This window comes from Grus americana, chromosome 11 (genome assembly GCF_028858705.1).
Source record: "Grus americana isolate bGruAme1 chromosome 11, bGruAme1.mat, whole genome shotgun sequence".
In the NCBI taxonomy this organism is placed as follows: Eukaryota; Metazoa; Chordata; class Aves; order Gruiformes; family Gruidae; genus Grus; species Grus americana.
The window spans coordinates 14,594,958-14,607,526 of record NC_072862.1 but is presented as its reverse complement, the minus strand read 5'-3'; the positions used below and the strand labels follow the sequence as shown (position 1 = coordinate 14,607,526).

General features: G+C 38.7%; 1 protein-coding gene across 4 annotated transcripts in view; it reads right to left on the bottom strand.

The window, feature by feature from the left end:
• Positions 1-12,569, bottom strand: part of ARHGEF3 (Rho guanine nucleotide exchange factor 3) — a 134,801-nt gene that overhangs the window by 27,437 nt on the left and 94,795 nt on the right. The window contains exon 1 of one of the 4 annotated variants that reach the window (XM_054838449.1): positions 6,094-6,344. The exons of the other annotated variants lie outside the window; for them this stretch is intronic. Coding sequence (XP_054694424.1) covers positions 6,094-6,189 — 96 coding nt within the window. The 5' untranslated portion in view covers positions 6,190-6,344. Of the gene's footprint in view, positions 1-6,093; positions 6,345-12,569 lie in introns of those variants that run through there. 4 annotated transcript variants of the gene reach the window in all.

Here is a 12,569-nt window from a genome sequence, read left to right as displayed (position 1 = left end):
CTTTGGCCAGGCTGGGTCAGCTGTCCTGGCTGTGCTCTCCCAGCTTCTTGTGCACCTGGCAGGGTGTGGGAAGCTGAAAAGTCCTTGACTTGGTGTAAGCACTACAACTACCTAGCAACAACTAAAAACATCAGTGTGTTATCAACATTATTCTCATACTAAATTCAAAACACAGCACTGTACCAGCTACTAGAAAGAGAATTAATTCTACCCCAGCTGAAACCAGGACACTAGTATATGTAAAGAATGGAATTTTCCAAAAGTTTAAAGCAGAGTGTCAGAGTGAGTTAAATCCATTTAATAATATTGATTAGTTTTCTATATATTTTCATTCAACAAGGCCACCCACAGCTTAATTATCACACTTTGATGGATAAATTACTCTAGCAAAAGACTGGTTTTAATTTTCTAACAAACAGAAAGGAAACAAAGAGAACTAGGCCAGGTTCTCTTTACATTGCCCACAGAACAGCAGAAGCAATGACCTGGATAACACATACTGAAGAGCACAGAGTAGTAGTCAAGGTGCCATATAAAAGGGCTTCATTTGCCAGTATCTCACATCAAAATTCTTTCACTCTATGCTCCTGATGGGCTTAGCCACTGATTTCCTCCCACTGAATGGTAAACGTATGTTCGCTGCTGGTATGATTGTTTTTCCACCTGACTCTCTTATCAGCAAATTCAACAACAATCTCCATGTCAGAGAGCTGGTGCTGAGTTTGACAAACAAGGGAAAATATTTCCCCGAGGGGTCATTATACTTGTGTCTTCAGCCCACATGCAGCTCTACTGTGACCGCATTGTGTTGATTTTTCTGATTTTATTTAAAAACAAACTCAACAAAAGACAGAGATTTTTAAGGCAACCCAGAAAATAAGTGCTATGTGAAAACTGGTATGGTAAAATTAGCATTTTAGAATATTAGGATTTACCCTGTTTACTTTCAAAGGCAAACTAACCTTCTCTCAATCCACTTACAAAACCGCTGAAATTGGCAATGCTTGTTAGAAACATCCTAATTTACAGGAATTCAACAAGTTCTAAGATAATTATTTACTGTAGTAATTCTGGATTTGGGGTTGCCAACTCTCTTGACATTTTATAAAAAATATGGTTGGTTCCCCCCCCTCTTTTAGATATACTTTCTATTTGTGAACCAAGACAAACAGATATCCAAAGCATTCATTCTGTGCTGTGGGAGCATTCGTTAGTGCAAAATGTTTTAACTTAAATTAGTCTCAAAGGAGTTAACAGTGTAATAAATGAAAGGCACTATAAATTGAAACAGTACAGTAACCTTTGTTTCAAACATAATTCACAAGCAGTGCCAGCAAACTAAAACAGAACCACTCTGTTTCAGACTTCATGTAACTGGCTAAATTTCCATACTCTATACTTTAAAGGTTATTCGTTTTTAGTCAACTTTATAAGGGTAAGTCAACATTTGTCATGGCAGGAAGCCCAACATTATTATTTTTATTAGTCTGCTACTAGTTAAATTGGCCTAAGATTAAACAGTTCCAATAAATGCCCCCAAAACTTGGAGTTTAATAAAAAAAAAAAAAAAACCACATTCAAGCTCTGTTCCACAGGATGTTATCAGTATTTAACCTTCAGCAGGATAAAAAAACCAAAATAAACAAAAAAGGTTAAAATAGAAAAAACAACCCATGTTACAACAGAGTCTCTTAATACAGCAAACACTTAACCTAAAAATAAATTAAGCCAGGCATCTCAGGCTTTTTGCACCTTCAGAGAGAAGCAAATCAAAAACTGGAACAATATTCTCAATTGTTACTTGTACTAATAAGGACTATTTTTTTAATACTTGAAACAGCAGAGAATTTGTCTTTGCTTCATAGTATCTTAGAAATATTCCTATTGGGAAATTCCAGAACATTCACTTTTCTAGAGCTGAGGCTGATGGTCAAGAAAAACAAGGTAGGTGACTCCAAAGCAGTTCTAAGTATAGTTCAGTGTTGCACAAAGGTAATCTTGGTCAGCCAATAGATTGTGTGTATCAGTGATACAACTTTCCTTCAAACGCACAAGATTCCATCCACCACCTGTGCTCTCTGATGGGAGCAGGAGGAGGTTTGTTTGCCAGTCTCTGCAAAACCAGTAAGCAAATAAAGCAAAATTCAGAGACCTTTTGTTTCAATCACAGTGTTATAAAGAACAGGACCTGCAATGATAGTCAGGGCACAATGAAAAGCCATATAGAGAAATGGTGAAGTATTCTCAGTTGAAGAAAATCAGCTGAAGTTTGCAAAAACTATCACATCATGTGTTCATCAAAGATTGGCTCCTCGCTGCAAATGGGCTGCCCTCATTAGTGACCACTCTTAAGAACTCAGATTTCATTTGTAAGACAGAACCACTGAAGTGTCAGCAGCATAAGAACAAGTTGCATCCAGACATCTTGACTGATCATTCGTCTGCAATATCCAGAAATCAATATGTCTATCAGCAGTTAGGAAATGAAGGCAAATTAACAGAAAAACCTCACACTGAGGTGAATTAACACAAGTAACAGAAACTCTGAAAACCCCAGACAACTAATGTAGAGTTGATTAAATTCTGCATTTCCTCTCATTAGAAGCTGCTTGTACAGACTACCTAAGACCGACCTTTTCCATTCTGGAACAAACTAGAGATGAAATTGGACTGCCAATTAACAAGCAGACATCATACGGTGGGTTACTGAACGGAAAAATAAAGGCAAGCTCTTTGTTTCAAATTGCCATTAAGCAGAACAGATCAGCAATTCCAAGTGCGGGGGTTTGACGTGTTTCCACCTTTAGCTCACTGCAGTTACACTGCACATGAACTTATCTGAAATATATCAAAACTGCAGCTTGCTAATACTTCATTAAAAATGAAATACATACATTTATGAAGATCAAAGAAAATTTGTGACTTGCAGCTTATCTCAATCTTTTGGCCACTCTCCCTCTGGCTTTATGCCTGGTTCTCATGTTAATGATGTGCCATAGCCCAGAGGTGTGTGGGTTACCCTTCAGGTTAGTTTTCCTGCACTCCCCCATGCCGAATTAAACAGAGCGCGAGGCAGCCTAGACCTCCTGCACATCAAACCAGTGAGCATATCAGCAGACAACAAAAGACAGATTGCAAACAGCCCGATTCCTATGTCTACGATTTCTGCAGCGTAAAAGATGTAAGCAGACGTATAACACAGTGGAGACACAAAGGAATTCTATGCCACCGTTGCGGATTTCAGAGCCTAAACCCAGGCACTGTACTAGATCCTGTACAGCTGAACAGAACATCCTTACTCTGAGGAATTCCTGTCTTCCCATGACTTCATGTTCAGACCTTTAAACCTCAATCTGTGATTGTGCGAGCTCGCTCTTATCTGCTGCCCATTCACTGACTGTGCTTCACTTTGTTTCCTTTAGAGGGGGTGATAAGGGAGTTACTTTAACTAGTGAAACAGAGAAAACGGTATGTATCATTGGAAAACATGTGGGGCTTTTTATATCTTAAAGCAAGCAAATTTCAAGTTTTACTAACCGTCTCTATTTTTGTATTACAAAAAAGCTGGAAAGACCCCCAACACCTCTGTATGTGCAGACTTGTACTACAGTATTTTACGTGGGATATGCAATAATGTGTGTAAAAGCCTTATAGTATTTCCTCTATTAACTCATTCCTCAGGCATTGCAGTGTTTTGTTGCCCTTAAACTGCATATAGAAAGAACTATAATAACTGTACTTTGACTAGAAGTACACTAGCCTTTTCCTAGAATCCATATTTCTACTGTTCACATACACTGGACATTTGTCATTGTTTCATGACTGTGCTACTTCTATGGAGTTTATGCCAAGGAAGCTGGTGTGGCTTAACAAAAGCACTGTAGAGTAGAAAACCTCTGTTCTCTTTTGTGCCACTGACTTGTTCCTCAAGAACATCCCTAGTTTTCCACTGCGGCTCAGACGGCTTCAAGTGGAGCCCAAGAATAAGGAAGAACTAATCTATTGCCTGTACGCTTCAGCTTGTTACCCAGAGACCTCCAGCTGGAAATTTGGGAACGTTTCAACAGTACATTATACGGTCAAGATTTTTGGTGAATTTCATCCCATGTAAGTACTACCGTACTTGATTTTCCAGACTATATTTTGTATTTGTTCAAAACATTAGAAGATTATTGTTTAATAAAATCAGAGGAGATATTTTATAACCATGAGTTCTGATTTAAAACCAAAAAACAGTATCTACGTAGCAGAAAATCTGTTCTATTCCACACATATCAATGTTTATGTACAAGTTAGGTTATTAAATAAATCAACCAACTTCACATGTTAATTATTAAAATGAAACTCAGATTTTCAAAGCCAGAAATTCATAACCGACACACAGCAGGCTACCTTTCTGCTGTAGTGACACAAAATTGTGATAGAAGGCGCCCAATAGCTTTATTTAGACTTGTAAATACCAAGGGGTGGAAGAACAGCTACACATCAGAGCTTGAGAAGAATCGTGGATTTCCCCCCAAAACTAACAAACTTCAAAAGAAACAGGCTGCATACATCTATCCTTATAATGCCTTTCCCAAATAGTAGTGTTTATTCCTGCTTGCTTAACCAAATCTTTGGAGTGTCAGGTGGTCTTTTCATACCCATCTAAGACAAACAGGAAAACATTTAAAAGTTTATTTTTCAGAATGCTGCAAGTCCATCATAATCTCAGAATACAGCCTGAAAGCATAAGATGCATTCTCTTGTTCATAATACACAAACTGAAAGATTATAAATTCAAAACAACTGTTTGCACATTGTAATTTTGATTGATCACATCTGTTATTAGATACTTCCTCATGCTCTAAGCTTTCACTGAGACTTTTTCTTTGAAATTTGACTATAATTAAGCTGCCCTTCCTAACCATAAGAATGCAACCCTTCAGATTTGACAATTCTATTCATTCACTAAAAAAACTTTCATGTAGTAAAGGCTAAAAACTTATTTATTATAGTTAGTAAAACGAGTACCCTTAAGAGAACCATTTGGCACTTAACAGCTCATGTTTTACAGAGATACGTATGTACACACACACACTCAGGGTTTTACTTTTCAAAAACACAGTTGGAAAAAAATCCATTTTCATTAACTGCAATAATTAAATTCCTTTATGTAAAAGTACAACAAAAAGCAAGAGTGCAGCATCTTCTTATTAGTTCTTAGCTTAAGCATCATGATTAAACAGGGTCACTTAGCTTATGTTACTTTTACTTTAGGTAAAGTCAACTGCTTGAGATAATCTTTGATGTCATTGTATTAAATGCACCCAATTTAGTAAGATGTCTTCAAGTTACTCAGCAAACAAGAGCAATGAAGAAGCTATATATTTAAGTGATAAAAACTTCCAGGGAGAAATTTTATCCTTCCTCCAGCACAGCTAGACAAAATCCTTAAGATCACTGTTTTCTTTCCAAACAAGCACATAAAGCAACATTTACCTTAAGTATCCAATATTTAAGTCTTTCACAAACATTTGTTCCTAAACCTTTCAACCATTTGTGAGAATTTTGCAAATAAGTATGTTGAAATCAGGTTAATAAGATTTTTAATGTCACTTGAAAGGATTTCATGCTTTTAAGACACAGAGTAGTCAACCTGCTGATAGGGCAGAGTTTTCAGTTAACTGTATTATCAATTAATTTCTTGGTGTATTACTAATGACAAAAAGATAACATTTTAAGACACAGTTTTCCAGATTCCCTCCCAGTTCCTGCCTAAGTTTAACAATCTGTAAGTGATGATTAGCACTAGAATAAAATACATAGAAATGACTCTAAACTACGTATCTAAACCAGGTTATTTCTCAATTAGCTACTTAAAATATTAATTTTCATTCCCTAAAGTGACAGATGACAAAAATCTGGATTCTTTGTTCCTTGCCTTATTCCAAAGGAAAGTTCAACATCTAGAGATGGCAGTGAAGGATGCCTAAACCAACCCGGTATCTATACACAGCAGCCTATTTTAAAAGCATACTGACTTTTCCCCAAGGCAATACAGATCACACTACGCAGAAAAAATTGCAACCGTATCACCAGCAGATTAAGTACCTCCGTCTCTTTAGCTGGGCTGGTCACCGTCTGCACTTCCAAGGCACAATTTGCCCTCTTGACGGACATGTAAAAAGGATAATCCTTGGCCACCATCGTGGCTGCAGGAGCGACGGTTTCGGGGGTCACAGCTGGTTCCGTCCGAGCACAAAACGTGGAGACAAAGCCTCCCCGGCACTCGGCAGCTCTGTAACGGAGACGTCCTGCCTTAGGCTCGGGAGCGCACGACCTGCAGAGCTCCTGAGCCCCAAGGCGGCAGGAGGGGCCGAGGCGCTGAGCCCCAGCCGTGCCGTGCTGGCTCCGCCCGAGCCGGCCCGGGGCGGGGCGGGCACTGGAGGCGCCCGGGGCTGCGGGGTCCCAGACACCCGCGGAACTCACCCACGCTCTGCCCGTGGGCCGGGCAGCGCGGCTCCTCTGCTGCGGCTTTACTCCCCTACTGCCCACGCTGCATTAGCAACAGGTACCACAAACGGAAAGTTTAAGCCGGCGCTCCTGTTCGCTTCTCACAGGGTCACTGCCATTCGGTTACTGTCGGGCTCTCGAGGCAGCTCCGTATCCCGCAGAAGCGCAGGGCTTCCCGCAGCGGACAGCGGCCCCAGACGGACCAGCAGGCACGTCCCAACTACGGATTGCAGTCCTACAGCCAGTCTGGGTGCAATGCTCCTGCTGCTCAGAGAAGGAATACCGCATCATGTTATGCTGCCACAACATACAGCTCTTTTTTTTTTTTTTTTTCTTTCTTTTTTTTATTCACCCATATTGTTGCTTTTTCCTGTCTGGCAAGCAGGAGTTTGTTTCTTGTGTTTTCCAAGTTCCACTCTTGTTACCATTGTTTAGTCAAAGAGCTCCCCTGCCCGCACCCCTCATTGTAACAAGCTGAGAAAGTGGAAAAATACCTTTGCCTAACATATCTCACAGGGTATTTCAGAGTCTGCGCAGCCAGGGAAATTGTTTGATGTCTACCTTTGGACAAAGGTAGTGAAAATTTCCTGAGAAGAAAGAGGAAGTGTTAGGGGCCCTGTCTGCAATACGGGATCGGTCTGACAAAAAGAGTAGATGGGAGACAAGGAAAAGGAAACTGAGGAGGAAGCTGGACAGGGGCAGGAGGGAAAGGAAGGATGTTTTCAGCCAAAGGGAAGTGGCACAACCAAGAATAACTTCACAGAAGTTTGAAAGAATTAACTGTTTTTAAAGGCAGATTGTATGATGGATGTTGCTTTACAAGCATTTATTTTCCTAAAGGTTGTTAATCAGATAATGATGTCTTTAGAATAAGCTCAGTCAAATGGCAGACATAGTCCTCATTTGGACACTTTCCTTTGACTTCACCGATATCGCAAACACATAATGTCTCTCACATTGATCCTCCTCGGCCTCTTCAGGAGCAACCACAGCAGAGCCAGATAGTATCCTGTTGCCTGTTATGCTGATCTCTCTCTCTTTTGTAGTAGTCTGCTCATAAAACAATAAACCCCATCAGTCTCCCAATTCCTGCACAACCGCTAGAACAAAATTATCAGTGATTCTAGTTGTTCAATTATTCTAGAAGAAAATGTGACATTTGAACATTTTGAGCGTTATGTGCAGTCCCACTCTCCTCATCTCCATCATAGTAGGATGGGACAAGGTTCACTGAAAGCAAAAGTGTTGCCAAGAGGCATCGAACAGCTTTCATGTAGAGTACAGTTAAGCAGACAGAACGTTTCAGAGAAGAAAAGAGAGAACTCAGAGCAGGGCGTGAAAAATCTACAAACCTTGAGTGACAGAGAAAGCAGTTAGGGAATGATTTTTCACTGCATTCAACTAGAAGCAAAAAAAACCCCTTCTCTTCCCTAAACATCTACTGCTGACCACCATTGGAGATTTGATGCTAGGCTAGATCAATCTTTACGGCAGCCCTCTTGCTTTCCATATTTCAGAAAAATTTGAAAAGAATGTACCTGTCTTACCTGAGGATTTCTGAAGCTACAAACAATTATTTCATTCACATGAACACTTGTCTTCAGCGTGACGCTCAGAAGATATATGTCTGAGCACAAGCTGCTAATGTTAAATGGTTTCTCCTCACATTTCAAGCACATCAAAACACCAATACACACAGGATGTACAAAATGGTCAAGAACCTCCTGAGAATGCTGCAGCTGCTGTGTAACCATTTAAACCCAAGAAGCCTTGATTTCAAATACCATCTGTGTATGTTTGTTTATGACTGTGAATGCTAACACCATTTTAAAAATCACCATTTAAATCAGACAAAATGCCTTCAGGGCTTGTCCTCAAAGCATTCTAATCCTGTAACATGCTTCATAGCATAAAGAGCACTTCACACAGGACAACAGCGTACAGGTTTGGAGACTGAAACAATGAACTTCAGTTTATACATGTAAAAAAATATGCCAAGAGAGGGATTCTGTCATTCCTCCATTAAACAGGCCAGTGCACTTCAGCTTGACTAAGCATTCTTGAGAAACAAGAGAAAAATCTGTCTTAAGAGGAATACAATTCTTAAAAATAGGCACGACCTTCATGTCAATAAGTTTTAGAGCATCTTATACCTACAAGATAGACTTCCATGAACATCTAAAAGAAGATTCATTAGACTCTTTGGATGTTTGTCTACCAGAAGAGTGTCAATATGGTTTTAGAACTGAAATTTAGACACAAAGTTCACTGATGAATAGCACCTAACTTTATAAGTATCATATTATCTGATGGAATAACACAATGGTACACAATTTTAAACAATTCCCTCTTCCAGAAAACTGAATTTGTCTGCAGAATGCTATGCACATTCATAATCAAAACCATGTCAGTTTATTCATGGTATTGAGTCCCTTCTGCATTGCACAACAAATAGAACACTTTGAGTATTTAATGGGAGTCCATTCTGAAAGATCTTGCAAACTTAGTCAGTACTGATTTACATTTACATTTCATTTCCACATTAATTTAGATCGCAAGGTGACTGCCCATCAATAGTCACTGGATTGTGTTGCATGTGCATGCACGCCCAAGCAAAGCCAAATGTCAATTCATAAACTTGTGGCTGAAAGTTCATAAACTTGTGGTTCCCTAGTGAACTCCAGTTATATAGTTGGAGAAATAAAGATTTCAGCAATATCACTAAGACTGGAGCCAGTGAGTCCACTCATTCAAAAAATTATATTTAGACTACAAATCTATACTAACACTATAAAAATTAGATCTGAATTGCAAGCTACTTTCAAAAAAGAAACTAATATTCAAGAAAAAACAATGCTAGTGACTAGATTGCAGAGCAGACCAGTGCATCAGTTTTGTCATTTCCGGAACAGAACAGAGGTTTTGTGGGTTTGGGTTTGTTTTAATGTTTTAACTGTGCCAAAGGCACAATTTAGTCTGACAGTTACTTATCTGTCAGGGAGAAGTAAACTATCTAGTAACTCTGGAAAACCTTGCTCAAGAAAAGCGCCTACCACCATTGACCTGGTTCAGGACTGAAATTCACTGACAGAGTTGTTCCACGACTGTTTCTCTTTAGTTGGTTTCCCCACACATTCAAAACCTAATACTGACATAATTATTGCAAAAGCGTCTGCCTGCATGGCAAAGTCCTTTGAAATATTTTAGGTCTTGAACCTTAGAAATATCTTTATATGTGGCCAGAATTCCTTTTCATGTAATGCTAATCTTTGATCAGAGTAATTTTAAAATTAAAATGCAGAGGATTAAAAATTTCTCAAAGGATCTAAAATACAGTGGCAAAAGAATAAAAAACAACAACAAAAAAACCTCTTTCCTTGTAAATATAGTTAAGAAGCCATTATGCTAAGCAGTAGCAAAAGGAACTGAAACATTTAATCTAAACATTTAAATAAGGAAAAGCCCAATGGAGTGAAGAATCTTCAACCATCGAAGTCATGGGCTTTAAGGAGTTCAGTGGAACAGAAAAGCATCAATTAAAGCTGAACTCTGCCTAAGGAAGAAAACCCACAAATAGCTTGTTTAAAGATCTGAGTTGGTGGTTTTGTTGTTTTAAGTTTTGTTTTAACATGATATTTGCCAACACATTTTAACTGCCTTTAGGCAGAAATGCAGAATCTGTGATTAAACAGAAATACTTTGAGATGTCTACACCCAGATCTCAACTACCTTCTTCCTCCTGATATACTAGTGTGACTGCTCTCCCTATTAGAAGTCAAAATCTGTTTTGCCGAGCTGTTAAAAAAATTAGATAAATGCAATTTATTTTGGTAAAATATTGGTATGCCAAGAAGTAAAATACTCTGAATGTCTGCCCACCTGCCTCTGCTTTTCTTCCCTCACCCAATGTACACCAGCCCTTGGCTTGGTTTTGGTCTGTGTTTGACTGTGATGCCTAGGCAGCCCAGCCTTAGTTGCAACAATTCAGTCTAATTTCTTATTTTCTTAATTACAACTAGCAAAGCTAAAAGAAAAACACTAACTGTATTTCTTCTGTGATTCATATTTATGGGAGCTTTCCCATTTGTTCTGTCCATTCTGATGACTTAGAAATATACACATGCACATAGGCATATATTTCATCAAGAAAGTATCTATGTGCCAAGTGTCCAGTAACAAGACAAGAATTTAAGAAAAGGTGTAATGCTTTAAAAAAAAAAACCCACCAAAAAACCCCACCCCCAAAATCAACTATGTTATCACCATCATCTTTAGATATGCTATAATTCCCAGGTGATTTTAAAGAAGTTACATTAAGAACAATCAACAGTCCATTGCTTTGTTTTCAAAACAGATTAATTGCTGTAAGAATATCAAATTATCCAGTAGTCTCCAAGTCATTCTGAGTAGAGTAGCTCTGCTGTCTAGCTAAATTATTGCAGGCTTATGGAGGAAACAAAAGATTTAAAGTGTGTCGCAGAGCACCAGAATCTCCTATACAATTTTGGCTAAGTGTGCAAAGAGTACTTGGCATATGATGTTTCTGGAAATTTTACCCACCATGAAAACCTGAAATTAAGTAGAAATATTGCATACACATTTCAAGGGGGCGGGGGGGGGAAGTCTCAGTAGTTTGCACTTTGTGGAGTATTCTGAGAGTATGCTCATCTCATATATGCACCCATCTTATGTATGTGGGTTCACACAAAAAAACCCCCAAGAAATCAGAAGTCACTGCCTTGGAAAGGTTCAATTTCACCAAAAACATTCCAAAACCCAGCTATTATTCCTACTATTCTGAAATGACCCGTGAAAGTTAGCCAAGCTAATGCTTGCACATACACACACATTTCTGTGCTTACTGAGTATCTCTGAAGTCTCTCTTCAACATACTCCAATATCCTCTTCAGGGCAATCATTAGAAAGGTTTCCTTTCAGAAAAAACAAACCAAAACAAACACCTAACACCAAAACCAAAAACACATGCCAACAACCAAAAGAAAACTTTTGAAGCAGTCATTTCAACCAAACATTGTAAATTTGAACCTGCTTGGAAGCTGGAATGCACAAACACTGACAATGATAAGTGAGAGTTAGAAGGCATATAAATTGCTAGTTAAAGGGTATTTAATCAGGCAGTTACACAGCTGTTCTCAAAACTGCAATTTCCTCATTGCAAATATGGATTGCACACATGGTTATCAAAGTTAGAATTTACTAGGTAATAAATATTAGAAAGAGACCATTTGATTAAACACATTGGTGCTGAGAAATTCCAATAAAAATATGATCATAGGATAAATGATCACCATTAAAAATGTTCTCTCAAAAACCACAGCTGTCATTTTTCCAGGTAGAGTCCTAATCCTGGAAAGATCAGTGCAAAACAAAGATAGACATCTCTGGGGAACATCTGACATTACAGGCCTGAACCCCCAATTTCTATTCTGTCTAGATTCTCCATTTGAAGACTGTCTTTCATATGATCCTTATTTGCGCAGCTTATGGAGAAACAAGAGAAGGAGAAAGTTACGTTTCCTCGCTGTTACCATGGGCTGTGCTTTGGGATTTGCAGCCAAGATGCCCTGAACTATTCCCCTAAGTTTTGTTAGATACAATTCATAAATAGCAGGGCTCTCCATTGTCTTCCACTGTGAATGATGGCTATTTCAAAATACCACCTTTACACTGAAGTACATTCATGTTGAACTGATGGAGAGACATGATTCTCATACAAATCATCATGAATGTTTTATTGTATAAACACAGTCAGTTCGTAAAGCAGTCTGCAGGCTTTCAAAGACAGACTTGCATATGTTGTTGAAGTTTCTTCACATAAATGTAGCTTGTGGAACAATTCTGCACTGGGAGACAAACTGATGAAACAATCTTCCAAGTTGTTTTGTTTGCCTGTTTTTCTTTTGCTAAATTGATGTAACTTTTGATTACCACAGAGGGTACTGTGCAGTTAAAGGACACCCTCTAACAACTACATTTGCACTGAGACAAGCACTCCCTTCATGAGCTGCCCTTAGAAAGACAATAATAATCCATTTTTAAAGCTGCCTCAGATT